Consider the following 27,794-nt stretch of genomic DNA (forward strand, 5'->3'; position numbering starts at 1 on the left):
CAACGATTTAGGTATAAATGCAAAGTATAAAACATAGTGGACATTAGGGTCATCACGCCACGAAATGCCTTTATCAGGATTTGAACCCAGGACTATCGGCTTCTTAGGTGGGTGGCCCCAAGACTCAATAAGAAGACAGACCGTAAGAAGTATGCAGTGTTAAGTAGATACCAACTTGACACTACATCAGTATCGAGGTATTTAGAAATAATATAGGTCATAAAAATAAACTATTTATTCATACAACAATATTTTCTAAATTGCTTTGTAGAAAAACAAAGTACGAAAATATTCATTTCCCTATCCTACATATTTATCCCTAAATAATTAACAACTGTTTAAACGTAATAAATCCAATAAATATTTGAGCCTCTAATCCAAACCAAACACCGAAAAACAATCCTTTAAAAGGGAATTTAAATAATATTTTACATAATTAAGAATAATGGTTTTAAATTTAATTTAAGTTATTGCACTGAAATAAAAATGTTATTAATGATGCATAATATTTTTTAAATTCACTAAACGTTTCCCATCCGGATCCTCTAGATATAAAATATAATTTAATTGCACAACCGGCCGGTCATTGAATATACAACTTTACATCAACAACATTAGAAAACTAAGGTAAACAAAATATTTAACATTAATAAAGAAAACTATTTATGATTAATTTTATGACAAACTCTGATTTCAATGATACAACCTATTTTAATTAAGTATGTTTAAACAAGCACATACAATTACGTCAATGGTGGGCTGTATGATTATATACTAATATTTATACAATTTATTTTATTATTTTGTAAATTCTTCCAAACCACGTACGTATATTGAGGTAAAGTCTTTATCTATTCTTTTACAAGGCACTTTAAGTTTTGCTAAGCAAACATCAATAAATCAAACTTCATGAAACAAAAAATAATGATATGATGAATATAAAATAATAATGACAATCTTAAGAAAAATAATCTCATACTTGACACTTAAAACATTATTTACATTTAGACATTGAGTATTATGTATGTGATTGTCACATGTTATTGCACAGTAAAGAATAAGGACTCCTAATCCAAATATTTTAACTAAGAAAACAATTTTTCTATATGACACCAATTAAGTATAAAATCTACAATTGGGTTAAAACTTCGCCAATATTACGAATTAGTAAACTCAACGTCGAAACTACAGATCAGCAACCTACAATATTTTAGTCATCACTGATGTGTTTAACATTCAACAGAGTGAACGTACGGGGGGTCATCTAATTGTGCAATGGAGGCAGCCGAGGCGCGCCCATCCCGACCCGCTATTATCGAAATGACACTTCTGTGCTCCGAGTCACTGTCTCCACTTAAAATTATGTTCGTCTCACCCATGAACCCAGAGTCAATCTGCTCTTGACTTTGTATCCTTTTCTGAACGTCGTAACTGTACATTCCTAACTCAGCGAGCATTTGCTTGGATTCGTCGAAGTTACCAAAGAAGACTGAATCTGTCTCAACACTCTCTCCTCCAGATTCACTGCGACCGTCGCAAAGCGACTCTAAGTCATCAGTATCAGACTCGATTTGTAAAGTTGGTGTCTTATTAGTTACGGTTATACATGGCATCATTGTGTGTTCAGGTACAAGTGTTTTTGGCGGTCGCAGCTGCAACAGGTATCTGGCTCTGCGCTTAGATTCGTTCGAGTCTGTACTCATGTATCCAGAATCTTCGGTTTTGTAAAGTTTTCTTAGATCACTTCGACGTGATCTAGTTCTAGGTAGCCTACGTCCAGATCGCCGGGCGTTAAGGTTCTCAGCTCTTGAATAAGGAGGGAATCGATCCCTCTCTTCGAGAGCTCTTCGTCTTTCCCCTGGCGGACTTTCCCGGTTTGGAGTAGAGAATTTAGGAGAAAGATTTATCTGCCGCTGTTTTGGTGGCACCGGTGGCCTAACATCTTGCACATTTACTTGCCTTATCAGATCGGGAGTCTTAAGAGCAGCTACGAATCTTGACACTTCTTCGCTTCTATAAGGTACACTACCTCGCCTTTCATAGAATGACAAGCGTAATGATTCATCTTGTACCTTTGTTTTAGCTTCATAGATTTGCCTGAGACTGCCAATCTTTCTTGTGAACCCGATATCGGGAGATTTGCTCTCTTTACTATCTATCTCCGTAAATTTGTGCTTAAAGCTGCCTCCAGATTTTAGAAGAATCTTGTCCACGCGTTTCTTGATATCGCGCCTTGGCTTTCTGTCCAGTGTATCAGGATCAAAGTCATCATTTAGGTTACGTCTCTTCTCCACTGGAGATCCACTCACTTGAATAGTTAGTGCTCCAGGTTTAGGTAAGTTATTGTACAAAGGCTCCATGGTATTTATAAATACTTCACTTACTGGTAAACTTCGGTTTTCATATTCAGAATCAACTGAAGCCGCACTTGATACTTGATAACCATCCACCGCTTTTCTAACATCACGCCAGCTTTGTGATAATCTCTGTTTAGGTGTCGGTATATGTTGCTGGTATGGTGTTATATTTTTCATTGATATTTCAGGACTGCAAGCTAAGGAGAACCGCCTCTTTTTCAATAAATTGTTGCGCTCTAAACTGTCAAATTTTATGAATGGCTCACGTCGCCTTGATTCTAAGAGATTATCGTCACTGAAATAATGTGAGTCAGCTGCTAGCACAGGAATAACAATTTTCGGAGCAATGGGAGCAATAGTTTCAGTTTTTACCTCTTCTAGTTCTTTGGGTTCACCTCGACGACACTGATTTAATTCCTGTATAACAGCTTGCATTTTAGCTTTCACTTCAGGGGCTACAGGTTCTTCTTCAGTTTTCGGAATCTCAGGTGGTGGCATGTCAGGAGGTGGCGGAGGTGGCGGTAATCTTTTCCGGATACGTCGAGTAGCGTGACTCGATGGACTTCGTTTATCAAGTGTAACCATAGTTGGGGCCTTTGTTTTTGGTTCTTCTTTTGCACTGTCCTTCGCATTATCTCCTTTAGTAGTTTTTTGATCAGATCCCCGTCTAATTTCTTTTCTACTGTCTAAGTGTACATGGGGGATAGAATGTAAAGCTTCCTTCAAATTGGTTTCCGTGATCTTGATAGGTTTAGGCACCTCAACCCTGATGATTGGTTGTGGGCTTTGAAGAGGCTGCTCAGGAGTTTTAGGTTCACTTAATCTCGGAGTTCCACTGACTTTAGCTACTGCAACTGGTTTAATGGATTTTGTTGAATTGGGTGGTAAAGGTACTTCATCTAACCATTTCCGCACAATCTTCTGTTTGTAGTCATCACTAACACACGTTTTACACGAGTTAGATCGAGCCAAAGCAACTTTGGCTTTCTGGTCTCTCTCACTACTGTCGCAACCTGGGCATCCGCCACAGTGGACGGCTCGTCGACTATTTTCTCGTTTCAAGCTTATTGCACTGAATCGACGTCCACGCCTAGCGCATGGAATATCCCAACCTAGATCAATAGTATGATACAATTCTTCTTCTGGAATATCTGACAAAATCGGGATAAATCTTTTAGATGTCATCTTCTCTTTGGCGATGGACATGACTTCTCGAATTTTCTCAAGGAATTCAAGAGCGGCTGGAGGCGGATTCTGAAAAAGTAAAAAATGTTAAATATACCTATTTATCTTACAGTATAGTAGTATTCGTTCAGCATGTATTTCAGTACCCAGTTATAATAGTTCACTTACCTTCAAATGTTCTGTTTCAAAGAACACAGGATTGAAGTATAACTTTCTCCTAATGGCCGGTTCACCATTTGATTGAGGCGGCTGGTTCGCCGCATTTTCCACTCGGTAGTCCACAATTGACAAGTCCGAATGCGGAGCTCGCTCAAACGTATCCGGAGATGCTGAACGTCTTTGCAACCTTTCTGTCACACGCTCTGGTGTGGTTGCAGCTCTCACTGAAGGCCGGGCAGGCTTCTTCTTCATACGACTATTGTGGACCATCGCAGATACCACGTTAGGATTCATTTTCTGGAACTAATAAAGCGTGATTAGTAATGTGTTATTTGCTACAGCGATCAATTCAGGTCAGTCTTATTTACCTTTTCTGAAGTATATGAATCCATTGTTTCTTCAGTGCGTTCACTGACATCTGAGAGTCCGGCGTCATTTAGGAAATCTCCATCCAATTTCATCAAGGGATTTGTTTTCATTCTCTGCAAAAACAAAGCAGATACTTAAAGACATGATGGGTAGACAGACAAGAGGAACATAGTTTTAGTATTAATAAATTTACGCCGATTTCCGAGTGATATTTAAAGCAATGCAACTGTATATATAATCCTCGTCTCATTATTGCTCGAGAATTGTATAAAAATGTCGTGAATCAAATATGAAATCATTTAATTTATTTACCATACTATCCAATCCTATTCGAGAGTCCAACGTAGAACCATTATCCGTGGACATGGTCGATGAGAAGTTCATCTCAGGGTCCTTTTCCTTTCTCTTCTGCCTCTGCTTATAATGAACATAGAAGACAATCCCAGCTGCGTAGACGAAGACCAGCATTAGGACACAAACTCCGATGGCTAAGGATTCCAGAACGCTTAGACCTTGGCTTTGTGTCGCTGGTTCTGCTGTTACTATTTCTCCGGCATGGAAAGGGATCGAACGTACGTCTGTGAAAAAATACATAAGAGATATATATAAGTATAATAATAAGAAACTTGGAACTGAGTTTTCACAGCACTGTCGACTGTTGGGTATAAACATTTTTGCAGAAATTTTGAGCTTATAGGTCTTTCAGGTATGACTACTCTTTGGAGGAAGTAGATCTTTTGAAAACTCAAATGAATAGTTAAGGGGTTTCTAGCCCGCTACTTTAAATATAATCAATTATATTGTTTCTAGGTACTGACCGATATTGTGTGAAGCACCAGCCACACGGAAAGCTGCACAGGAGGCAGCTAGACGGGTTGGCGTCGGGGCTGAACACAGCACGTGAACCGCCACCAGTCGGCCCTCAAGACGGTTGTGAAGCGTTGTCGAGCCTCGCCACTGGTGAAAAAATATTTGTCAGCGTTGTGAAAGATTACAGATTATAAAAGACGATCAGTTGGGTCACTAGTTATTCAAGGACACCCTGGATGTGACGCCGTAAAATAATAAAAGATCAACATAGCAAAGCAAGCTCTTGCTTATTAGATATGTTACGTAGACAAATTTAATTAGACAACCATGTAGTGTAAAATGTTGTACGCTTATGTTTTTTCTATAAATACTTGATCTGATGATTTTTCTCATTCCCAACAATAAAACAAGTTTAATTAAATAATTGAATTAGAGTTAGACCAAAAGAGCTGATTTAATTATTTACAGATTGCATTGCGCAAATATTTGAACGTGCGAAGATGATATCGCCAGAGAGAATTTTGTTCCTTTTTGGGCGGCTTCATCCCATTGATGGCATCAATCGGACAGCGGTCAGAACGTTGAAATGCGCTGATGAACTTTCAGATAAACAAGGCGTGAAGGAGCAATTTGTACAATCCCCCCAAATATACGGCATTTAGATGTCTACGCTGTGATAAAATATGTGACCGTGGCAGGGTTCCCAAGTGCAAGCGAATATTTGTCTTTTAAGAACCAACCAACTTACAACTGTAAATTTAACGGGAAAATATTATAATGATTAATTGTGATTAATTTTTCAGAATCTGAATTACAATGTGAACACATTATATTCAATATAATTAAAGGTAGATAGCACAAAGTAACAACATCATTTACAAAATGACAGGAAACAAATTCATCTGTTTTATCACAAATTTATCTGAGAAGTTGCTTTCGTGCTACTTGCCGTTGATGAAGCTCCCTGTGAAAATTATGAGTATACATAGGTATTTTATCTAGAATTGCAGCTTAGGAAATATCACTTAAAATGTTTGAAGGTGTGTTTTGAAAAGTTTAGCTTTTTCTATTTATTTAGAAACTAGCTTTTGCCCGCGGCTTCGCTTGTTAGAAACAAAACTACTGGCTATGTCACTCTCCATCCCTTCAACTATGTCCACTTAAAAAAATCACGTCAATTCGTAGCTCCGTTTTGACGTGAAAGACGGACAAACAAACAGACATACACACTTTCCTATTTATAATATTAGTATGGATAAAACAATAAAGTAATCAATATACGGTAAAGTATTATATAAACTGGCTGGTCCGTTTGCCTGCGCGAGACATGTACATTGTACGTATAGAATAACAACTTCAAGTTAAAGATCAACGAGTACTGAGTAGGTATCAGACGAATGTTCGCAACTTTTTTGGGCGCATAAGTGATATTAAACAGCCGCGATGACATTAATATTACAATGTTATTAATTGCAGCAGACTTTATGAGGACTCTTCACGTTTTTTTGCGGCACTAACTCAAGTAGTTATATGAGTATTTTATTGACTTTAGATCTGGAGGGCGATTTTTGAATCTCGCATACGGGATTTTGTCACTAAAATACCGGTTGAAAACGGTGACTTGCCTATTATTTTCAGTGACAATTTTCTGAATTCGAACGCGTGAGACTCAAAAATCGGCCCGCTGATCATAAAAACATGAGTTTTTATACTTTTTATTGGTAAAATGTCTACTTCGTGGTACTTTGTTTAACGCATATTTTACTTATTTGTATTGTAGATAGCCTAATATGGGCAAATCTTGTTACTTTCTTTTTGTGTTATACAAATAATTTCATTAAAAATATTGGTCTTTCTCCGACACAGTTTTCATAAAGAGCTGGGATATTTGCACACATATTATATTTGGACGCCATTTCATGAAAAATATCAATAATCTAATATTTGTTATTTATAGAAAAGTTATCCACTTTTTGTACGACAGTGTTCAAATTCTTTTCGTTCAGATAAATAGCAATAAAAATTGGATTATTTGGTATAAAAAAACGTCAATTTATTACTTTGCCTTAAGAAATGAATGAATAGTGAGCCACTAATTTCAATAACTGTTGTAATAAGTCTACTAGGTCCACGCCGTTCGTTGCACGATTGACCTAATAACTCAATTTTCCGATATAATATTTAAAAACTATTTCCTACACGAATTTGACTTTCTCGCGAATTGGACCGTGTCATAAATAAAGTCACTTCTTAATTCCATAAAGTAGGATTATAACTTTTCCCTTTTATTGGTATAATTATTTAAATTCGAAAATGACGTGGTGAACCAAAACCAGCTCGCTTGTCAGTTAATTTGGATCGGACGTATCGAAAATCATAACATACTTAAATGATTGCTTACGTTTTTCACAGCAGATATGTTTAGTTAGATCACCCAAAGGCAACCGTTTGTTTACATTTCAAGTCTTAAGATATACGATATACGATATTCCCATAATTCTGCCGACACATATTTAAATCCGAAACATAATTCCCTTTCTATCCCAGAGTATTGACACAGTATAAACCAGTAATAACTCTTCTAACACTCTTCGTGCACACAAGCACATCGTGTACGTACGCAACACATGCAAGCGGATTTGAATAAACGTGGATAGGAATAATATGCATAATTATTTTTTTTTGTGTTTTCTGGCTAATATAATGTGCTTTTATTATAGTAATACATATAGTTAATAGTATTAAATAACAACATCTTATTTTGGACGATGTCGAGTAACATTTATAGTAATTTTGTTCAACCACGTGCTTTCGAACGCATTAGGTACCTTTCGCGTCGCCGCTACCGGAGAGTAACTACTGAGTCATCCTTATACTGTGATATTGACAGTCATACTGGTACGAATGCAAAAAAAAATTACAGTAATTTCATACTAATCGCGACCCTTATGTGTCTATTCCGATGTATATCTGTGTCCATATGTAGACCCACAGAGTAGATATGGTGCGTAAAATATCGTTATCTGATGGGTGGATGACAGCACCTGAATAGCAATTTTGACGTGTTTTGACGGTCACCGTCAATTGCAATCCGATAATCTTATTTCATTTACATGAAGTTCACAGTTGGACAGTTAAGTTGGTGCTTAATACTAGTATTTCAGGATTGACAAGTGGTCGTTTTGCGTATGAATAGTCTCATGTGTGTTGCAAGTTTTAGCAATTTAGTAAAAATAACAGTTTTATACTTGTGATAAAAAAATACGCTAAATCACTTTTGCAGGTGGTTTTCATTTTCATCTCTGAAACATTTATAAATGGATATCGCTGCTTTTAAATAACATTTTTTTACAACCAAAAGACTGACCTCTCCCACCCTTAAAAACGCTTTTACTTTTACTTTTCTGGGACAGAGGTCAAAATATGTACCTATGGCACTGGCCCCACCGCGAGCTAGTAAACTATGAGCTATCGGCTATTAAAAACGAACAAAAGATAATCACTCCCATGTAAATAAATGAGACACGGCGATGTTTATAGTTACTCGCCCAGCGGTGAACTATCAATATCGCCGTGTCTCTTTTATTTGCACGGGAGTGCTTATCTTTTGTTCGTTTTTATAGCCAATAGCTCATAGCTTACTAGCTCGCAGTGGGACCAGTGCCTATAGGTACCACCTATAGAAATAAATTTCGTCAGAAATAGCACATGTATCAACTAACAGACATGTTCATCTGTTTTCATCCTTTGGTTTGTACCTATACCTTTCTTAGCTGTCAGTGTGCTTTGTAAGACATGTCGGTAATTATTATAATTTCCAATTCTACTAATGAAAACATCATTCCAACAGCACTTTTTACACAAATACTGTATTAATCCACATATCGTCAAATAATCTCCCGTACTACAATCTGGATCATAAAAACTGTATTATCATTTATTAGCATTTATTACTGATCTCATTTATATCGCGCTGACTTTTATTAGGCCTTCTGCGTCCTTGCTGATTGGGACTATGCCGCTACCACGAGATTGACGTTTTTGAATACGTTACTGCCCGTGTGGTGACGGGTTAAGAATTTCACCACCATTTCTTCCTGTGGGTGTCGTAGAGGGCGACTGTGGGATATGGCTTAAATGTGGCGTATGCGAGAGGCTGGCAACCTGTCACTGCAATGTCACAGTTTCGTTTTCTTTCAACCCCTTACTTATTTGCTAAGAGTGGCACTGAAATTTAAGTAGTTTCATATGCTCTGCCAACCTTCTTTACGCATAAACGTCACAGAAAACGTATGTTTTTTTTTGTGGTGGAAAATGTGGTTAATTTGCACTTGCCATGCATGAATGACCGTGACGTTTAAGCTGTTACAAACAACACACATAATTCTTTAATTTGTGACGCTATTGAGTAAAGTTTCTTTAATGATATAGGCAGTAAAGGAACAGACGAGCCGTCTGATGGGAAGTAGTCACCGCCGTCCATGGACATAAGCAACATCTGGGGAGCCACTTATGCGTTGCCGACCTTTGAGAACCCTAAATACCTGCTTCTTGAACCCCATGTCATAGCCCAAGGAAACACCTCAGAAAATAGCTGATTCCACAACTTGCACGTTCTGGGCGAAAACGAGCGAGAGGCCCGATTGTTCTTAGTTCGTATTCTAACGCCGTGTCTTGCGTGGGCGACGGTCGCGCGACCGTCTCCGTCGCGTCTCATACTTCCATATCGATAAGGTTTGATTTCGTATGCGTCGCATCGCCGTCGCGCGACCATCGCGCGACCGTCGCCCACGCAAGCCACGGCGTAACAGCGCTTTCGCAAATTCGCACTACATCCGATTCGAATCCGTGAAAATAAGATTGGATCGGATCTAGTGAGTAAATTACTATATAAAAAGTTGTCCGGCTACTACGGATCCTATTTCACAGATTTGATGAGATATGGTGCGAAACTGCTCTAAAACGTGAAAAACTCAGGGTAATATACAATCTCTGATCTCGTTTAAATAAGCACTGACTTTTATTATGTCCTCTGCGGCCTTGCTTGATTGGAACCCGTTTTGAAAACCAGCGACAATTCGAAGACGTAATTTTTGTTTATTTATATTAATTGTGATACCGGTATAAACTTAATTTGCATCGGACAGGTCTTCGTACGATACTACATAATCAGATAAAAGGTTACATGGCTACTGTCTTTTCGTTTTATCAGTATCATAAATACGAGTAAGTAGGTACATGTGAACCAATTTATATTCAGTGGCGGTTTTTTCTTCGTATTTGAATAATCTGGCTAACGAATGAGAAGATATGCCGGTATTAACGTTTACAGTACAGTGCACTGAGAGAAATTTGCATTGTGAATTTAACAAGTTCGACTTGTTGCGGTTTATCCGTTTGAATCAGCCAAACGTATGTTTAAAACAATATGTGTCAGGTTGTTTTTATAAAATCGACTTGTTGATTCAAATATATTGCCGATTCAAATGACAAGTAGCTTGTTGTTTGAACCAAAGAGCACGTAGGCGCTATTTTAACCAAAAAACTTGTTGAACGAACATGAAAACTGGTTGTATTTTCTCTCAGTGTGGGGAAAATAATTGTTGAAATTACCTTATTAGGTAAGATTAATACGGATAAGTGGAAGGGGAAGTGTGTCTGGCCTTCACATTTGGCCTGTTTAAACAATGATCAGTGTTTATTGAGGGTTCAATACGTTTGCCACTAATAATGAGTAGCAAGCAAATGTATGAACTCGCAATAACTCCTGTAACTATGAGTAAAAAGGCAAAATCTGAAGGCCAGACACACTTCCCCTTATGATACACGTATCCTAATAAGTTAATTTCAACAATTGTTTAGGTAAATATGTATATTTAAATATCCGGAATCTGTTATAGTATTAGAATTTTCTATAATTTATGAAATCGTGACTTCTTCTGCTACTCAAAGAAAACATAAAAGGCGTTTTGTGCTCCAGTACAAAAAAATATACACCGTGTTTCACTTAACACTAAAAACCTGAAAACCGTTTGTTCAGAATCGAGAGTAGAATCGATTGAGCTATATCTTGATGGGGGTAATATTTTTTATTTAAATTAGTATTATTAGATAGATAGATAGATAGATAGATATATTCTTTATTCATACCCACAACATACATGGCATTGACAAGTTAACATCCAAAAAAAAAAATTAAAACAAAAAACAGTAAAAGAGTTACATGCAAACTTAACTAGTAACATTATTTTAACTAATACCTATGCCATGCATCGTGGCAGAGAAAAGGCGCTGACTCAGCGTCGTGATGCGGCAAGCCACATCGCTGGTATTCTGCCAGTACCTTAATATAAAATGTGCAACGCTTTTGCGAACAGTTTATACAAGAAAAACTAACGTGCTAGTTGTGTGCAGTGTGTGTGTGTGTGCGTGTGTGTGTGTGTGTGTGTGTGTGTGTGTATGTGTGTGTGTGTGTGTGTGTGTGTGTGTTATAGATAGGTGTTGAAAGAGTGTTTCTGTGCGTTTAGGCTTTATTTTAAGGCATATATTATTGGACAGATGTAAGTGATTAATTGATTAAATACGTATTTGTGACCAGAGATGGAGACAAAGAGAGAGAGTTAAGGGTAAATTCGGTTCAACCTTGCTGTTTTTGTTTATTAAAAAGTTCATTTTTATATTTTATTTTGAAATTTGCTTTATTTTTTAACATACGAATTGGAGGTGGTATGTTATTCCAACATTTAGTTCGTTCATTAGTTATTTTTTATGTGCCTATTCTATTATATTATTAATACAACATTGTGTATATCGCCTTGCAAGAGGTTGTTTACCTTTTTCAGTATTTGGGGGTATTAATACTGGCTGGTTACTTGGACGATTATTTTTTCCGCTGCGAGTTTCACGTTGTTTGTTAATTTCATCTTAATGTTTATCATAAGTCATAACAAATTGAACTCGTACCTAATTACAACCTTGTCATTTTGAATATTGGGTTTAAATTTGCTTACTGCGATTACCTGTCCAATTTGAAGTTTACTGTGACAAAGCTTTAAAGTCTTTTACAGTGACATCGTAGCTGTCTATTGGTAAACCTTATGCCGTTGCAGTAACGTACAGAAATAAATAGTTTAATGGTTTATGATGGTAGTTAGCAATTATTTTATTGAGTGTAGAGCTAAAAGTCAAGTAGAGCTGTACAGAAAATTAAAAATTCAATTTAAAAAAAGTAACCATCAGATTAAAAAATAAATACTCTAGATGAGTTTAAAAAAATAAAAATCAGTTGGGGTGTCTGAGGTTTTGAGTGGTACCGGAAACACGTTGTATTAGTGACAAAAATATGAAAATTTCTGAGACGAAATAACTCTGCACCATTTTTTTCATGAATTCAATTTAAAATCAAATAATTGCTTAAATCATATCGTCTAGTGGTACAGCTTCCAGACTTTTCTGTAGAGACTATGTTTTTAGACTATGTTGCGCCTGTGTGGTGACGGGTTAAGAATTTCACCACCCCCTTTCTTCCCATGGGTGTCGTAGAAGGCGACTATGGGATATGGGTTAAATTGTGGCGTAGGTGAGAGGCTGGCAACCTGTCACTGCAATGTCACAGTTTCGTTTTCTTTCAACTCCTTATTTGCCAAGAGTGGCACTGAAGCTTTAGTAGTTTCATAAGCTCTGCCTACCCCTTTATGGGATACAGGCGTGATTGTATGTATGTATGTATGTACTATGTTTCATTTTTTTATCTCACCTGCAGAAACGTGCTTCCCTCATCCCGATACAGGCCAAACGGCACATCATTGTCGAGCAGGTCTCGCAGGGTCACCCACCCGGACGGAGACAGGTACTGCGCACTCGTCACTGCGCACACTGCGTCCTCAACGTCTGAAACAGGGGGCGAATTTCAGGGCTCACTCAACTCCGGTATGGTCTAGTGGCTAGGATACCTGGCTCTCACCCAGGAGGCTCGGGTTCGATTCCCGGTACCGGAATAGCTTTTTGCTATTTTTTTCGTGACATTGCCCAAACTAATAACATTATTAGCATTCTAATTTTAAAACCAGCTTTGGTCCACTGTATTATGAATATTGTGTTATGTTCTTGTCTTTTTTTCAGTTTTACTGACAAAGTTATGTAGATATTATTGATTCAAAATTATTGTACATAGATCCAATGCTATGAAACAAAAGTAAACTTTTTATAATAAAAAAATATTATTTAACTCGCTGATATATTTATTTTATATAAAGTCAATGCATTTAAAGCTTTAGAAAGATTTGATTAGGGGAGTCGGGGAGAGTGGAATAATCGGGAACACTTGAATAATTTTACTAGAAATACTTAGTGCGTTAATTAAGGTACGGTCACATAAATTTTTTGTTTTGCATGGCTTTGAAAGAAATACAAATTATTAAGGTTTGTTTTAGTGTCACGCGGACCGACCGAGAGGAGCGATCCGCACCGAACTAATACTTAGGTATTAACTCCAAGCAGGCAAGCAAGGTCGCGTGATAAACGATAAAACGTCAGGCCGTCCCTATCGCACTTACAAATAGTCCAAAAAGACAGCCTGACATTATATCGAATATCGAGCTACCATGGTATCGGTGCAGGGAGCGTTTTAGAGTAAAGCGGACAGGCAGGCAATTTTATTATGGTCGCGCGATAAATGATAAAACACCAGGCCGTTCCTATCGCACTATTTGTAAGTGCGATAGGGACGGCCCGATGTTTTATCATTTATCGCGCGACCATGATTGCCCTGCTGGTCTGCGCGGACGACAACATCAACTCCATATAGATTGGCCGCGCGGATCGCTCCGCGCGGTAGCTCCGCTTGACACAAAACCCTGCCTAAATAATAGCTAGTGTAATTAATATACCTGTAAAAACAATTTCTTTGCTCGGGTACATGATCTGACCCTTCATCGGCAGGAATACCAACGGGATCTGCGGCTTCGTCGCTCCGCGCCCGAAGCTCGCCATCACGCATTCTGAAAACATACCTCAATTTTAATTCACATTTATCAGCAGTGAGAGAATTCAGTTAAGTATGAGTAATATTTAAAATATGATGAACAGTGGGTTTGAAAATTTAGATTAAATTACAAAATTCAATTTTTCAAACATGTCCGACTTTGCTGTAGGGATACATAGTATTAAAACCATATATCTAAAAAAATGCAAAGCGCTGGTGGCCTAGTGGTAAGAGCGTGCGACTTTCGATCTGGAGGTCGCGGGTTCAAACCAAGGCTCGTACCAATGAGTTTTTCGGAACATATGTGCGAAATGTCATTTGATATTTGCCAGTCGCTTTTCGGTGAAGGAAAACATCGTGAGGAAACCGGACTAATTACAATAAGGCCTAGTTACCCTTCGGGTTGGAAGGTCAGATGGCAGAGCAGTCGGCCAATTTCCGCAGCTCGTTGCTTCGCTTCCGCCGCGTGCAGTGACGGATCGAAAGGTAGCCCAAGTTAATAACTTGCAGAGGTATGAGAGAAAGGTACTTATGTTCATATAAGTATTGCTAATATTAGCATTGATGTAATAATATCATAACTACTTACTACACATATCGTATGTCGCATCACGGTTAATTGTGGCGATACCTCCAATATAAATAAATAAATAAATATTGGGGACACCTTACACAGATCAACTTAGCCCCAAACTAATGGCTGGCTCAAATCTTGGAATTAGTTGTCAGAGCGGACCCCAGGCTCCCATGCCGGAATAACGCAAGGAAGATGATGATTTAAAAAAAGTAATTAAAAAATACTTACTACTACAATTTCGCCCAACCATAGTTTAACGAGGACACTCTTATAAGTACGTATAGCATACTGTTTATTAGCATGCACCATCAGTAATACAAAACTAACAGTTAACATTTGAATTTATGTCTACACACGTCCTCTGGTCCTCACGAAACGCGGGGGTATCTGGGTTACACTGATACACGCAACCCTGGCCGCCCAGGATAGGCAGCGCGGTGCCGTGGGACTTAACCAACCCAAATGTCCTCTAGTTTTCACAAGATGCGAGTATTTCTGTCACTTTGATAGATGCAGCCATGGCCTTGTCAGTAGGGTGTTGGCTTAATTAATACGCTCCCCTTTAAACTAAGAGTACTTCTTACCGTCTATATGCCCGACACACGTCCTCTGGTCCTCACGAAACGCGGGGGTCTCCGGGCTATACTGACACACGCAACCCTGGCCGCCCATATTAGACAGCGCGGTGCCGTGGGACTTAACTAACCCAAATGTCCTCTAGTTTTCACAAGATGCGAGAATTTCTGAGTCTCTTTGATAGATGCAGCCATGGCCTTGTCAGTAGCATGTTGACTTAAATCTCTCCCCTTTAAATTAAGAGTACTTCTTACCGTCTATATGCCCGACACACGTCCTCTGGTCCTCTCGAAACGCGGGGGTCTCCGGGCTACACTGACACACGCAACCCTGGCCGCCCATAGGCAGCGCGGTGCCGTGAGACTCTTCCATGCAGCGCGTCATTCCGCAGTCCGAGCCTGGAATATCAAAATAGAGGAATTATAGAAACATAGAGAAGGCAAGCAATGCATACTCGGGCTGCCATTTTTGTTTTTGAAAAAACCGCCGAACGTTTCGCGTGATTTTTCACCCCTTTCTGCAAAGTGTGGCACTGCTTGAGTAGTTCATGTGCTCTGCCTACCCCTTTATGGGATACAGGCGGGATTGTATTGTATATATGTATGTTTCGCGAGAATTTAAGAAAAGTGTAGGTATCTACTTACTGTTCTGTTGCTCGCTAGTTATTGTATTGCCGCCCCATGGCATACAATTTTATTTTATAAAGCATAAAACTTGGGAAGCATATAATTATGTATTACCAGGAAACAAAAAATATAATAAATAGGAAAAAATCATAAATATGTTCCACAGTATTTTTGTATAAAAAACGTTGTAAGTTACGACAAGAATACGATCTTCTAAAACTAATAACAGGAACTGTGTTAACATGTATCTATGTCAGAAAACATTAATTCAAATTTGAATTAGAAGCCCTGTACAAAAATAAACAACTTATGCATATTTAATTGAGATGCCTTTCTCCGATAAATCACTGCCCTAGCAACAGCTGTTCAGCATGTAGGTCAAAGTGAAAGTGATATACTTGGGTAATAAACAATCAATTTAAAAAACATGTAAATAAAAAAAACCATTTTCATTTGATACTTACTGACAAGGGCAAAGGCATCTCCTGTAGCGAATCTCGTAACGTTCGCCAGCGCCACCTCTCCACCAGGCGTGGAAGCACTAACACCGACCGCCAACACCAGAAGCAAGATCAGCGCCATCTCTATTTGAGTGCTGCAACTAATTCGCAGGTACGCTCGGTCAGTCATTTTCCTATTGTCGCTAGGTGGCATCTGACTTTTGAACTCGCATCTTTTGGAAGTTTTGGATTTTCGTGATCAATCATCTTCATGTTTCAGTCCAATCTGTAGGAGAAAAAATAAATTGACATTGTATCACAAAATTTACATTGATGCGGCCTTTAAATATAATTTAGAATCTGAATGTGCCCAAAATGGGATGTCAAATAATTCATATTAATGTTCCTTAACGTGTCATAATAATATATAAAAAAAAAACAGTGTCGCTTTTGTTAAATATAAGGTTAAGTTTGTCTGTATACGTTTGTTAATTAGTTCCGATCACAATGCTGTCCCTAAAACTACGGTCATACCTCCTAGTGGGAATTGTGTTAGGATGTAGGCTATAAGTAAGATTTTGTAACTTGTCTGTAAATATTATTGGTCTGTATCTGTTTTTTCTCCAATAAAGAAAAATAAAAATAAAATAAAAAAAGTTTTTTATATCCTCGATCTTAAATCCTCTTATTTTTTATTATTACTTTTTTATTACGTATCTTTGCCGAAATCCTGGCCATTTCCTTCATTCAAATTTGTCAGTATAATTTCAACTCTTATTTTAAGTAAATAATTACTTCATTCACATTTCATTGGCTGTACTGTCTTACGAATACATAGTATTCTACCATGTAATCCGATACAAATCTAAAATTCATTATCACTCATATTTATTTTCGGTTAGACGCGTAAAAAACGGTAAATCATTGCTAACGAGCGACCTAGCCAAATAAATAAGAAAATCAAAAACAAATTCGTACAGCTAATCAATATTCATGTGCACGAAAAATTCAGTTATCGCATACGCTACTTTCCAAAATTTATACAAATCAGCCTCATGAATAATGTATGCTTAAACGTATAATGAACATCTGTAGTGTTTTGACACTAAAATTAATACAATTCTAGTTTTTCTAGATTAGCTAGGTGTGTCAAATCAATAGACTACGCATAATTTGTGCAATACAGGTACGAGCTCAGTCAGACATTATATTTTATTTTTATACTAATGGCATATCGTGAGTTGCGAATGGAAATAAGTTCGTTGACTTTTTTTATGGTTTAAGTAAATTATTTTTAGTGAATAATGTTTTTGTGTAGACGATCGTCTCTATATGTAAAACGCATTGCGTCTATCTACAAATTATTTTTCAATAAGTAAGTCTGATTCGCATCAACATTTACCACTTCAAATATTTTGTTTGTTAAAAAAAAATACTTCATAATTATATCAACGTGTCTCTCAGGAGTCTCAGGACTCAGCATATGACAACGACCTACTCTGTCAAGCGTGATACGCAGAAGAAGTCAACCAAGTTGTAAAACTTCAGATATTTTGATTATTAAATAAAAAAGAAATAAAAAAAAGATATTTATTTACCAACACAGCACGAAATGGAAATGTAAGAACTTATAAAAACTTAGTAAGTAAAATTACAGATGTGTGTGCAGTAAAATGGATGAGACTCAGCGAGACCGCTGATTTTCAGTCCCCAACCAATAACCTTAAATCTAAATACTTAACTAAAAAGCTTTGAAATAAATACCCTCTTTTATCAAAAATACTAAACCAATATCTTTTCATGTAGGTATGTCCAAAGTTAAATTAAAAAAAAACATAGCAACTAAAGGATATCCGACATACAACCTAACTCAATGCCATACAAAAGACTTCAACGACGCCTAAATATCAAAGCCTTGCTCTTTACTTCAGTGGTACCTAAATCAATTCATCCCGTACAAAACTCTTTACTTCAGTATCTAAGATATCATAAAATTTTACCTAAAAATCTTGTAAATCTAGTACTCCACCAGACGCAAATATTCCGGTTCATCTTACTACTTAGTATATGTTTTTCAATTTTCAACGCTCTTTGAATGGGATCCCATACATTCAGTTTTAGTACAATGTTTCCTACAAAACAATTTTACTTACATACAATATCACCATACATCGGGGTTTTGGGAGTGGGAATGATTTACACTAGCCCAAAAATGGTGAAACCGATAAAAGATAAACATTACTAGGTACATTTGGAGCCAGTTACACAGTTAAATATATATTTCAGTAATTCAAATGACTATAAACAGAGTTACAAATACACGAATTCATTCCCGCTCCCAAAACCCCGATGCACGATGTATGATAATCACGCCTGTACCCCATGAAGGGGTAGGCAGAGCACATGAACTACCAAGTTTCAGTGCCACCAAACAATTTTCCCTATACAAAATAAATATGAAAAGTTCTAAAATTGTGCCAAAATATCCTGATTTATGCAATAGAATAAGACCGGAAATAGACAGTCTTAAAATTCATAATCATAATCTTATGAAATCAGATCGAGTGCACGGATTTCCATACAATTTCGCAACTGTCCACACACAGTCTTATTTTTTAAGATTATGAATTTTTCAAATTGATCTGACAGATTGCGAACAATCTGAATTTTAAGAATGTGTGTCGCAAGACTGGCAAGGCTGTCGATCTGATTTTATAAGATTATGATTTTTCCAGATTATGAAATTTAGGACTGTCTGTTGCCGGCCTTATAAGTCATTTACACAGACCATAGATAAGGAAACAGTAGAGATGATTGTATTGCAAGACACTTACTTTAAAGAAATGCATTTTGAATAGGTAAACCTACACACTCATTAATAAACATAATTTGAACGATTCTCAAATGAGATCCAGGTCCATAAGTAACAGATTTATTACAATCTCATTTTACAAAAAAAGATTTCTCTTATACAAAAGAGTTCAACGCTAGATAAGCCTCTCTCAAATAAAAACCTACATATTATGTAAATATCCAAAATTGGACCAAAAGTCTTGCACATCCACGATAAGATTTAAATGATTTATCTACTCAGCCCACATAGATAAGGAAACAGTAGAAATGATTCTATTATATTATAACACGCTTTAAAAGTACACCCACGCACTCATTTAAACATATCGACGCTCTTCCGATCCCATAAATATAGTTTTATTACAATTTAATAGCTTCATAGATTGTAGAAACTATAGATGTCATCGTGGCACCACTTTTTCATTAGGTATGACGGAGAGCTGGTCACCAAACATTCAATTTTCATAAAAATATTGAGTTATTTCAGAGACAAATCGGTACTACGGTACTAAAGATCGACTTGTCTCTCTTTTAGTATAGGCAAAGACATATATAACTCCGTATAGACAGATAAAGTATAAGAAAAAAACGTACCTCAATACCATACAGAAAAAGGTACGGTGGCCTAGATGGCATTACCTTTGGGGTACGCTCAGCTAGATGGCGCTAATATTAATATTTGACATTGTAAAACATATCAAGCTAAGAATATGGCCCAATTTGTCAAAACTGAGGTTCAAAAGTTTCAAGCCTGTGTCAAGAGATGGCAGTCTGTGTACTGTGATTACACATCTTACTTCAACAGTAACTCTCTATAATACTCGATCCTCTTTGGTATAGGTACCAGGAATACATGAGCATTATCAAGAAGATCCTCATATGTCATTCTCATGTACATATGAGGAGTGTCTTTTCAAAAGGGCTTATTTCCATTTTTTCTTTTTTTTAAACTATGAATGCAGTTTTCCTTAGTATAGAAAATTACGCGTTCTTTTGAGATAAAAGTTCAAAAAGTCTCGCCTTGATCTTTAAAAAAAAGATTAACATCAAAGTTTATAACACATTTTGGAAAATGTGTAATGATTATTTATGTGGATAAACCAATGTAGTGATGTAGTACAACAACATTCATATCAACTAACGTTAATACAAAATCCAAAAATAAAATAAAACTATTTTAAAATAATAACATTTACGCTACAAGGCCACAACAAAAGGGCTTAATTCCCAAAAGTTCCCATCAAAAGTGCTTAATTCTCAAAAATATATGGTAATTAAATATTTATTTAGGTACACATGTTACATTTGATGTAATCATAGCATTAGCGTCAACTTACAATATTACAATTTTGCAAATTAGATATTAATTTCAAAATCAATACCGTGGAATTATGTTTTTCTCGATTTCCCAAAAAAAGTTCAAAGTGGAAGTAAGCCCTTTTGAAAAGACACTCCTCATATGAGGTGATAATTCAATATACTTAGGTACTATGAAAATATAGTTTTCTTGAAATACCGCATCATGGCGCGTAGTCATTTAGCTACATTACATTACAGTTTCAACACATTCCATCTATATTTTATATTATGTCGATGGGTAGCTCAACTCAAGTTGTTTTGAGACGCGAAGTGGTAACAAAAGCCGTCAGAAGTCAGAAAGAATGGTCCTGCATACATTATCACTTCACTGCAATATTTAGTGGCGACTGATGTTATAACGCTATCCCTTTCTATCCCACTGGGTCTCCATTGACATGAAAGAGATAGCAATAGCACTCAATTTAGCACTAATCTCGTCGATTTGTTCGAACATCGACATTTACGACTCAGGTCGCGGGTCGAGCTACTGCATTGTTGTCTTTATTATTTTATTCTTCGACGTTCGCATTAATCAATGGACAGCTTTATTCATTGTTGACAAGATTGATCGTAAATGGGTGTGTTTATTTACGATTTTAGATCTTATCGTGGCTTAGGCGTGATTAAATCGATTGTTTGGGTTCTTTTACACGCTGCCTTACAAATATTTTTATAGTTGTGTGTCCAAACTCTATTTTATGTAGATTTTTTATACTCCTTTCATATTACTTAACGGACGACTCGTTCATTAGCTACATTGCGGAATTTTGAGGTTAGAAACGTTCAGCAAACGAGTTATCCTTTTGCACTTTTAGGTGTAGATCTTTAACATTTTTTCAATTTTTTTTTCACGAAATCAAAAAAAATACAGTAAAATGAGTATTCATAATGGTCGTGATATTTACGTCCCTATTCCGTTATTTTTTATTGAAATCGATGATCAACTATTAGCTTTATCATCATTTATTAAGACATTAAAACCAATTTTAAATCTCTATCGATTTGGGGCAGCTCATTAAATTTTCAACATTCAACTTTTGACAGCGGATGCAAAGGTTCAATCTCAAAATAATTGATTAGCGGCAAGTAGCCGCAGTCATTACGAGATTAAGAAGTTCAAAATAAGTATAGCCTGACAAGATTTTATTTGACCCTGAAAGAGTGTCGCTACAAACCGCTTTCATATGGCAATAATGTGCCGACGTCATACGTATTGGGGACAGCGTGTACTGGTTACCCGTTAATATTTGTAGAAAATTAAAACATGGTTTTAGAGAATCAAAATTTAAAAAGCAAGGTTTTAAGACTCGCTACTTCTTTCCGCACAGCCTAAAATCCATGAATCTTGTGCCTTAATCGAAGTCATCGATGTTTATTTTCTTTTTTCGTGGGACCTTGTTCTGTACTGGTGGCAGTTATGGAACGGCCTCCTTATTTCTATACATATTTTTCACGGCAGAGCTACAGACACCTTAAATTAGAACAAAAAATATATTAGGCTAAACGCGAAACCAACAAATTAATACAGGAGAACCGCACTATAAACTGTCAGTCCCAGACTTGTCAATAACCAATTTCAGAACATTGGTATCGAAATGCTGTCGAATCCTTCATCCTTTTTGTTGTAAGTAATTTATCACGTTTAGTATAATTATTTTCACTTTTAATCATATTATTTTGGACAAAATTGCGATGAAACCGTTAGAAAATTTAAAATATTTGCTTCATGTTTACATCACTGACATTCGATGACTTTCGACAACGGGTGTCAAATAGTAATCCTTGCCAGTAAAAGAAATTAGTTCAGCTGAAAATCCGCAACGCGGCGAGGGTCAAATAAAAACTTGTCAGGCTATAATAAACAGTTGCGTGGAGAATGTAAAAGTTATAGACGGTGATTTTTCTAGGTGGTGATAATCATTGACGAATGAAGTATCTTCTAACTGATATAGATACGTCGATAAATTCGGGCTTATACCAAAGATGATCGAGTAAATACAGAGAATTACTGTCAAAGTAAAATGTATAGTCACACTCGACACAGGCTTAAAACTTTTGAACCTCGGGTTTGACAATTTGTCCCATGTATTGAAATTGCCAATTTTTTTTTTTTGTATGAATAGGTAGACGACTTTGTTTGAAGAAACCTTACGTATTTTGGCGTAAGTATATAAAGTTCGAATTAGACAGTAACTACTATATAGGTACTATTATTTAAGAATATAATTATCTCCCGCGTGATAGTACCTCTATTGTCCCGGATTTGTAAGTTCACATTTTTGACACATTTGTTTTGAAGTATGTTGCGATGTGGCTAAGACGTATCGTTTGCCAAATCTAACGATTAATTTCGAATTGGTTGAATCGTTTAGGCCCTATGTATTAGGAGGCGCTTAAACAAATATACGATTTCTATCAACTTACTGAAATGTCATTTGAATCGAAATGACAGACTCTGCCACAGCACTAGTTTAAAAATAAAAATGAATGATAAATGACATAATAAGTAAATCCTGCGTGATAAATTAATATCGTAAAATATTCACTAACGAAGATCCGCAATAATGTAACATGTACTAGATTATGTTTAAAGTAAGCGAAATATTGTTTTTAAGTACTTGATTTTTTTAAATATTATTGCAGGATTTCATATAAAATTTCATTACGTTGCGCGAGTTTACGTTTTGTGGACGCTGTCATGTGTCAAAAAGAGGTTCTTACAGCTCTGGGACAATAGTAAACCCTTCTAAAATATATTTCTATTTTTTATGACTTTGTGGTATACTGCGGAGAAACGTTTATGCTAATTTGCATTTGATTTATAATATTGTACCATTTTGGTGAGTTATATCTCATTTTGATTTATTCTTCGACTCACTTTGCACGGATAACAGCGTTGTCAAATATATCATTTTAATCTCTAATATACTTTTTGCTAGAAAGTTCTTTGTCTAATATTTTTTAAATAAAATAAAAAGATTAGATAAGGGTACTTAATTCTTATGCCCATATAACCAATCTACTCATTATAGCCACTCGGACATTTTGGAACTAAATGGGGTCTTATTTTTTTTTACCGGTAGGCCACCAGCGCTTCAAAAAAAAACATCCTTTACTGTATCAATATTAAAGATATCCGCTTCGCTGATCATAAGGTGAATAAACATTGTAGTTTTAATTGCGGTCAGAGGCCATTTATTCGCTAACAATCTCACGGGGTCAAAGCTCACATAATTAGTTTTTTAATGAGAGCAGCCTGTGAGCTGACTTTCAAGATATTATGAACAGGTTGAGATTTTTTGCTGTCTGCGAGGACATGTGAAGAAGCTCTATAAATTTGAAAATAACCATAACTCAAACTTTCTCACTATTATCAAGATACTATTGTAATTAGGTAATATTAGTGACGTTTCATCATCATCAACCAAAAATGTAACTTTTGACAACTGAGACGTCCTATCTATAGACGTCCACCAACGTCCCTATCAATGTCGTATCCAGATCTGATATCTGTCGTATATTAAAGTTCGAATAGGGCTACAATTGTCTGAGAATATCATTCTGTTTTCTAGATGTCCTGTCAAACTCTGTTAACCACCGGCGCAAAAACGACGGGGTGTTATAAGTTTGACGTGTCTGTCTGTCTGTCTGTTGTGTGTGTGTGTGTGTGTGTGTGTGTGTGTGTGTGTCCCGAACGGATGAACCGATTTAGATTTCGTTTTTTGTTTGAAAGCTGAATTAGTCGAGCGTGTTCTTAGCTATGTTTCATGAAAATCGGTCCACTAGATGGGGATTTTTTATTTTTATTTTGTAGTTAGGTTATTTGTAACACAAAACAAATGATTTTTCCCGCTACAGTAATTTACTGAGCTTACAAAAAATTCGCAGGAACAGCTACGTCCCGTTAAATCCTACAGAATCGCCAAGCCAAATTACCGTTCCGTGTCAGATTAGGAAAGCTTAAATTAATATGCGGCACACCTTACTTTATTACCCGAAATCGGTAATAATGTTTATACCACCGCGCCATCTATTTTCACTTTTAATCGAAATATTTCACACGCGTCGACGCATCGTAATATTCGTAATTATAGACGCGTTTGATAGAAACCTGGAGATTTCTTTCACTTTAAGAAACAGACCCTGTAGCCAAGAGTACACTCGTTGACGTTGTGAAGTAGTATTATCATAGTTGTCTCTCTCTCTATGAACGCTCTTCCGTTTTGGTCCATCAGTGGCCTATTTCATTTCACAACAGTGACAATTCGTCACTACTTTTAAAAAATCTCCTATTTCACGATGTTCCTCAAAGTTAAAGCGCAGTAAGTCTATATGCATTCCATACATACTTACTACAATTTTCTTTTCATTGACAGACGAAGATACAAGTTTTTTTAAAAGTAGTGACGAATTGTCTCCCGACTGTGACACTTCACCATTCATTGCCTGTTCAACGAAATATTGACGCTGAGTAACACTGTTACTTATCAATCCAGAAATGGGCACAGAATGGGCTAGTTTCCTACTAGTCAAATCAAATCAGCTTCTTTTTATAAACTGTCAAAACGATTTGCTGATATGGAATTACTATGAAATACTGAGGATGAGGAGTGACGTCACGGTCAGTTCATTTACTTTGTATCGTCACTACTTTAAAAAAAACTTGTATCTTCATATGTCAATGAAAAGAAAATTGTAGTAAGTATGTATGGAGTGCATATAGACTTACTGCGTTTTAACTTTGAGGAGCAGCGTGAGATACGAGATATTTTCAAAGTAGTGACGATATCTCTCTCTTTGACTTATTAAGGGTAATTCTCAAAATAGTGGCATCGTACCCTGCCATCGCGTTTTTGAATAGAAAGTATGCGAAATATATAATTTTCACATATAATTAAAATTTTCATAAGTAGGCATTAACGTGACACATCGAGGCCAACACATATTTTTTCTATAAATATAATACTTTTGTAAAAAAAAAATAAAGAAGACCGTTTTCTACTGTACCCTGCCTTGTCACAACGCGACACTGCTCAAGTTTTCGCTCTATAGATTATTAAATTGCAGTTTTATGATAATAAAATATAGTTTTTTGTAGAGAATAGACTACTATATTCTTAAATATACGTTGCACGGGATGTTTCGATTACTTTTGAACACTAATTTTCACCTTCAAAGTTTGTCCAGCGATATTTTCTCCATATCCTGTGCGTCCGCGGTATTGCACCTCACTCACACACAGAAAGTCTTATTGAGGCCCTAATATACGTAAAACACGTAGCCAGTATGGTTCTAGCCGCCGGTGTAAAGGTTTGTGTGTGAGGTGCTGCGGTCTTGTGGTTAGAAGTTTTCAAAGTGTGACGTTCGGAGTTTGTAACAGGTATGTCCACTTTATTCTGGCATGATTATTTTAAAATATTAATACGGCAGTTTTTTTACCAATAACATTTTAATGTTGTATTGAAGTATAACTATGTATATTAAAATTATGACAGTTGTATTATCAACAGTTTCGGAGATAATATCTAGTTAATCGGATTTTCACTACACCCTGTGTAACTTTATCCTGCCATCACTCTGCAGGGTAAAGTGACTGTTGACAGGATAAAGAAATACAAGTAAAAAAAAAGCTATTTTGACATGGTTTTTACTAACTTGCAATGTATGTATGTATGTATGTTTGTATGTATGTTGAGGTCAAATCTTGCAACCCAATTTGAAGCAGAAATATTCAACCGACTGAGCTGAAATTTTGTATACACGCTGCGGATGACGTTCGCATATAAGCGCCGATATGGGGCATTGGGTCCTTCGATATTGGGCAATAGTCTGCTCAGCGCCGAAGCAGTCCCGACGAGGCTAGGAACCAATTTGATACAATGTTCCTCGAAGTACCAATTTTGGTTTGAATTTAAGCCCAAGTACTTAATTTGGGGCGTAAGAGGGACCGCCTCACCGCCAATAGGCAAGGCAACATCCCTATCGCTCTTGCATATAGGCATTACAGAACCAGATTGCATTTCGATCGGCGTATAGCGTCAACGATTATCATTTTGGCTAGGTCGGCAGCAATCACTTTCTTCGGGCAGAAGCCAACCTTTCCTTCGAAAACCACGTCATCGGTCGTGGCAAGTAACACCGCAAGCCCAAACAAATTAATGCGCCTAACTGTGAGCTCAGTTGCCACTGTGGCTCTCCTTATTATCCTGGTACTTTCTTCCCCTCACGGCTACTATTGTGTCATCGGCATAACAAATGGTGATCATGCGGAGAAGTTGGACTACTCTGATAGCCATGTCAAAGCCAATGCTCCAGAGCAGGCGCCCAGTACCGACCCCTGTGGAAAACTGTAGGTAGGTTATGATTATTAAGAATATGCATGTGGGTAAGAAGAAGAATAAAGAAGTCAGTCTTGATTTGAGCACGTAGTCTCATTGACCTGTCCCTATACGTTTATATGGCGCAGCCGGTAGGAACACCACACTCCATTCGTCTTTCTAGGCATCTTCCTCCTGATTCATTGAGCAGTACTCTATCTGCAAGGTAATGCTCTATGGTGAATGATGATCTTCAAATAGAAAGGCGCATCGTGGAAGCAATGCGCCTATTTTATTACCACATAAGGAAGAAAGCCGAAGTAATTGGCAATGTCAAGAGATACTGCGATAGCTCCCTGCCTTTTCTCTGCTACCAGACCGCTGTATTTATGCAGCGCATCAATTGCGTCTATCGCTCCTCCCAGAACCCGATCTCTGATGTTTGGGCACGTGTCTTTCAAAATGCGTGCACAGCAGTAGATGAGACTTACGATGATGCGCTCAACATCGTGCCAGTTTCATCTGGGAGGGCAATGGGACGGTATCCTAAGGGACAGTCAGCTGGACTACCCTTTTTTCGAAAGGCACAGTCTGCCCACCTTCCAACGAGAATTTATACCTACCCTCTCGGAGGCAGTCGTCAATGTGGCCACGTAATCTACTTCCAAGATGTTTAAAGAGCCAAGGCACACCGTCCGGCCCTAGAGTGGCCCTCATTTTAAATACTGACCTCATTATCTCGACATATGTTACCAAGAAGACATCAAGGAGACGAACCAACTCTTCCACTGGGGCAGCCATTGCAGGCATTACATGCACAAGTACAACTCACATTGTGAATCATGATATGTGCTTTGTTGTTTTACAAGACTGTGATTGTAGGTACTTATTTATTTATTCTTTATTGCACATAAAAAAGTACAAAATGGTGTACATAATGCCTTCAGGCATTCTCTACCAGTCAAACACTGCAGGCATCGTGACTGAAAATAATAATCAGATATCACTTACTGTACTTCAACTGTTTTGAATAAAAAATAATGGATATTGTTTAAAAAAATACTTTTTTTTGCTTTTGTTTCTACTTAAAGAAAAAAAATTGAATCCTAACGAAATCATAATAGTCGATATACGTTGAATTATTAGTGGTAAACTTGTTTTTTTATTCAAACACTCTTTATCC

The 27,794-nt window shown here is 36.9% G+C and overlaps 1 protein-coding gene and 1 non-coding gene across 4 annotated transcripts in view; one reads left to right on the forward strand and one right to left on the reverse strand.

The window, feature by feature from the left end:
• Window positions 1-220: 220 nt before the first annotated feature.
• LOC125234640 overlaps window positions 221-27,794 on the reverse strand; it is a 95,892-nt gene continuing 68,318 nt past the window's right edge. For 2 of the 3 annotated variants that reach the window (XM_048140969.1, XM_048140968.1), the window contains exons 2-10: window positions 16,107-16,368; window positions 15,271-15,414; window positions 13,769-13,879; window positions 12,637-12,770; window positions 4,889-5,027; window positions 4,383-4,648; window positions 4,070-4,183; window positions 3,711-4,004; window positions 221-3,611 (exon numbers count right to left, since the gene is read on the reverse strand). In XM_048140969.1, the coding sequence (XP_047996926.1) occupies window positions 1,230-3,611; window positions 3,711-4,004; window positions 4,070-4,183; window positions 4,383-4,648; window positions 4,889-5,027; window positions 12,637-12,770; window positions 13,769-13,879; window positions 15,271-15,414; window positions 16,107-16,296 (3,774 nt within the window). In that variant the 5' untranslated portion in view covers window positions 16,297-16,368 and the 3' untranslated portion in view covers window positions 221-1,229. Of the gene's footprint in view, window positions 3,612-3,710; window positions 4,005-4,069; window positions 4,184-4,382; window positions 4,649-4,888; window positions 5,028-12,636; window positions 12,771-13,768; window positions 13,880-15,024; window positions 15,119-15,270; window positions 15,415-16,106; window positions 16,369-27,794 lie in introns of those variants that run through there. The other variant, XM_048140970.1, reaches the window with a different exon arrangement.
• On the forward strand, window positions 12,806-12,877 carry Trnae-cuc. Its single transcript has one exon. It is a non-coding gene; the product is annotated as a tRNA-Glu (tRNA).

Source organism: Leguminivora glycinivorella, chromosome 16 (assembly GCF_023078275.1).
Source record: "Leguminivora glycinivorella isolate SPB_JAAS2020 chromosome 16, LegGlyc_1.1, whole genome shotgun sequence".
NCBI classification, from domain to species: Eukaryota; Metazoa; Arthropoda; class Insecta; order Lepidoptera; family Tortricidae; genus Leguminivora; species Leguminivora glycinivorella.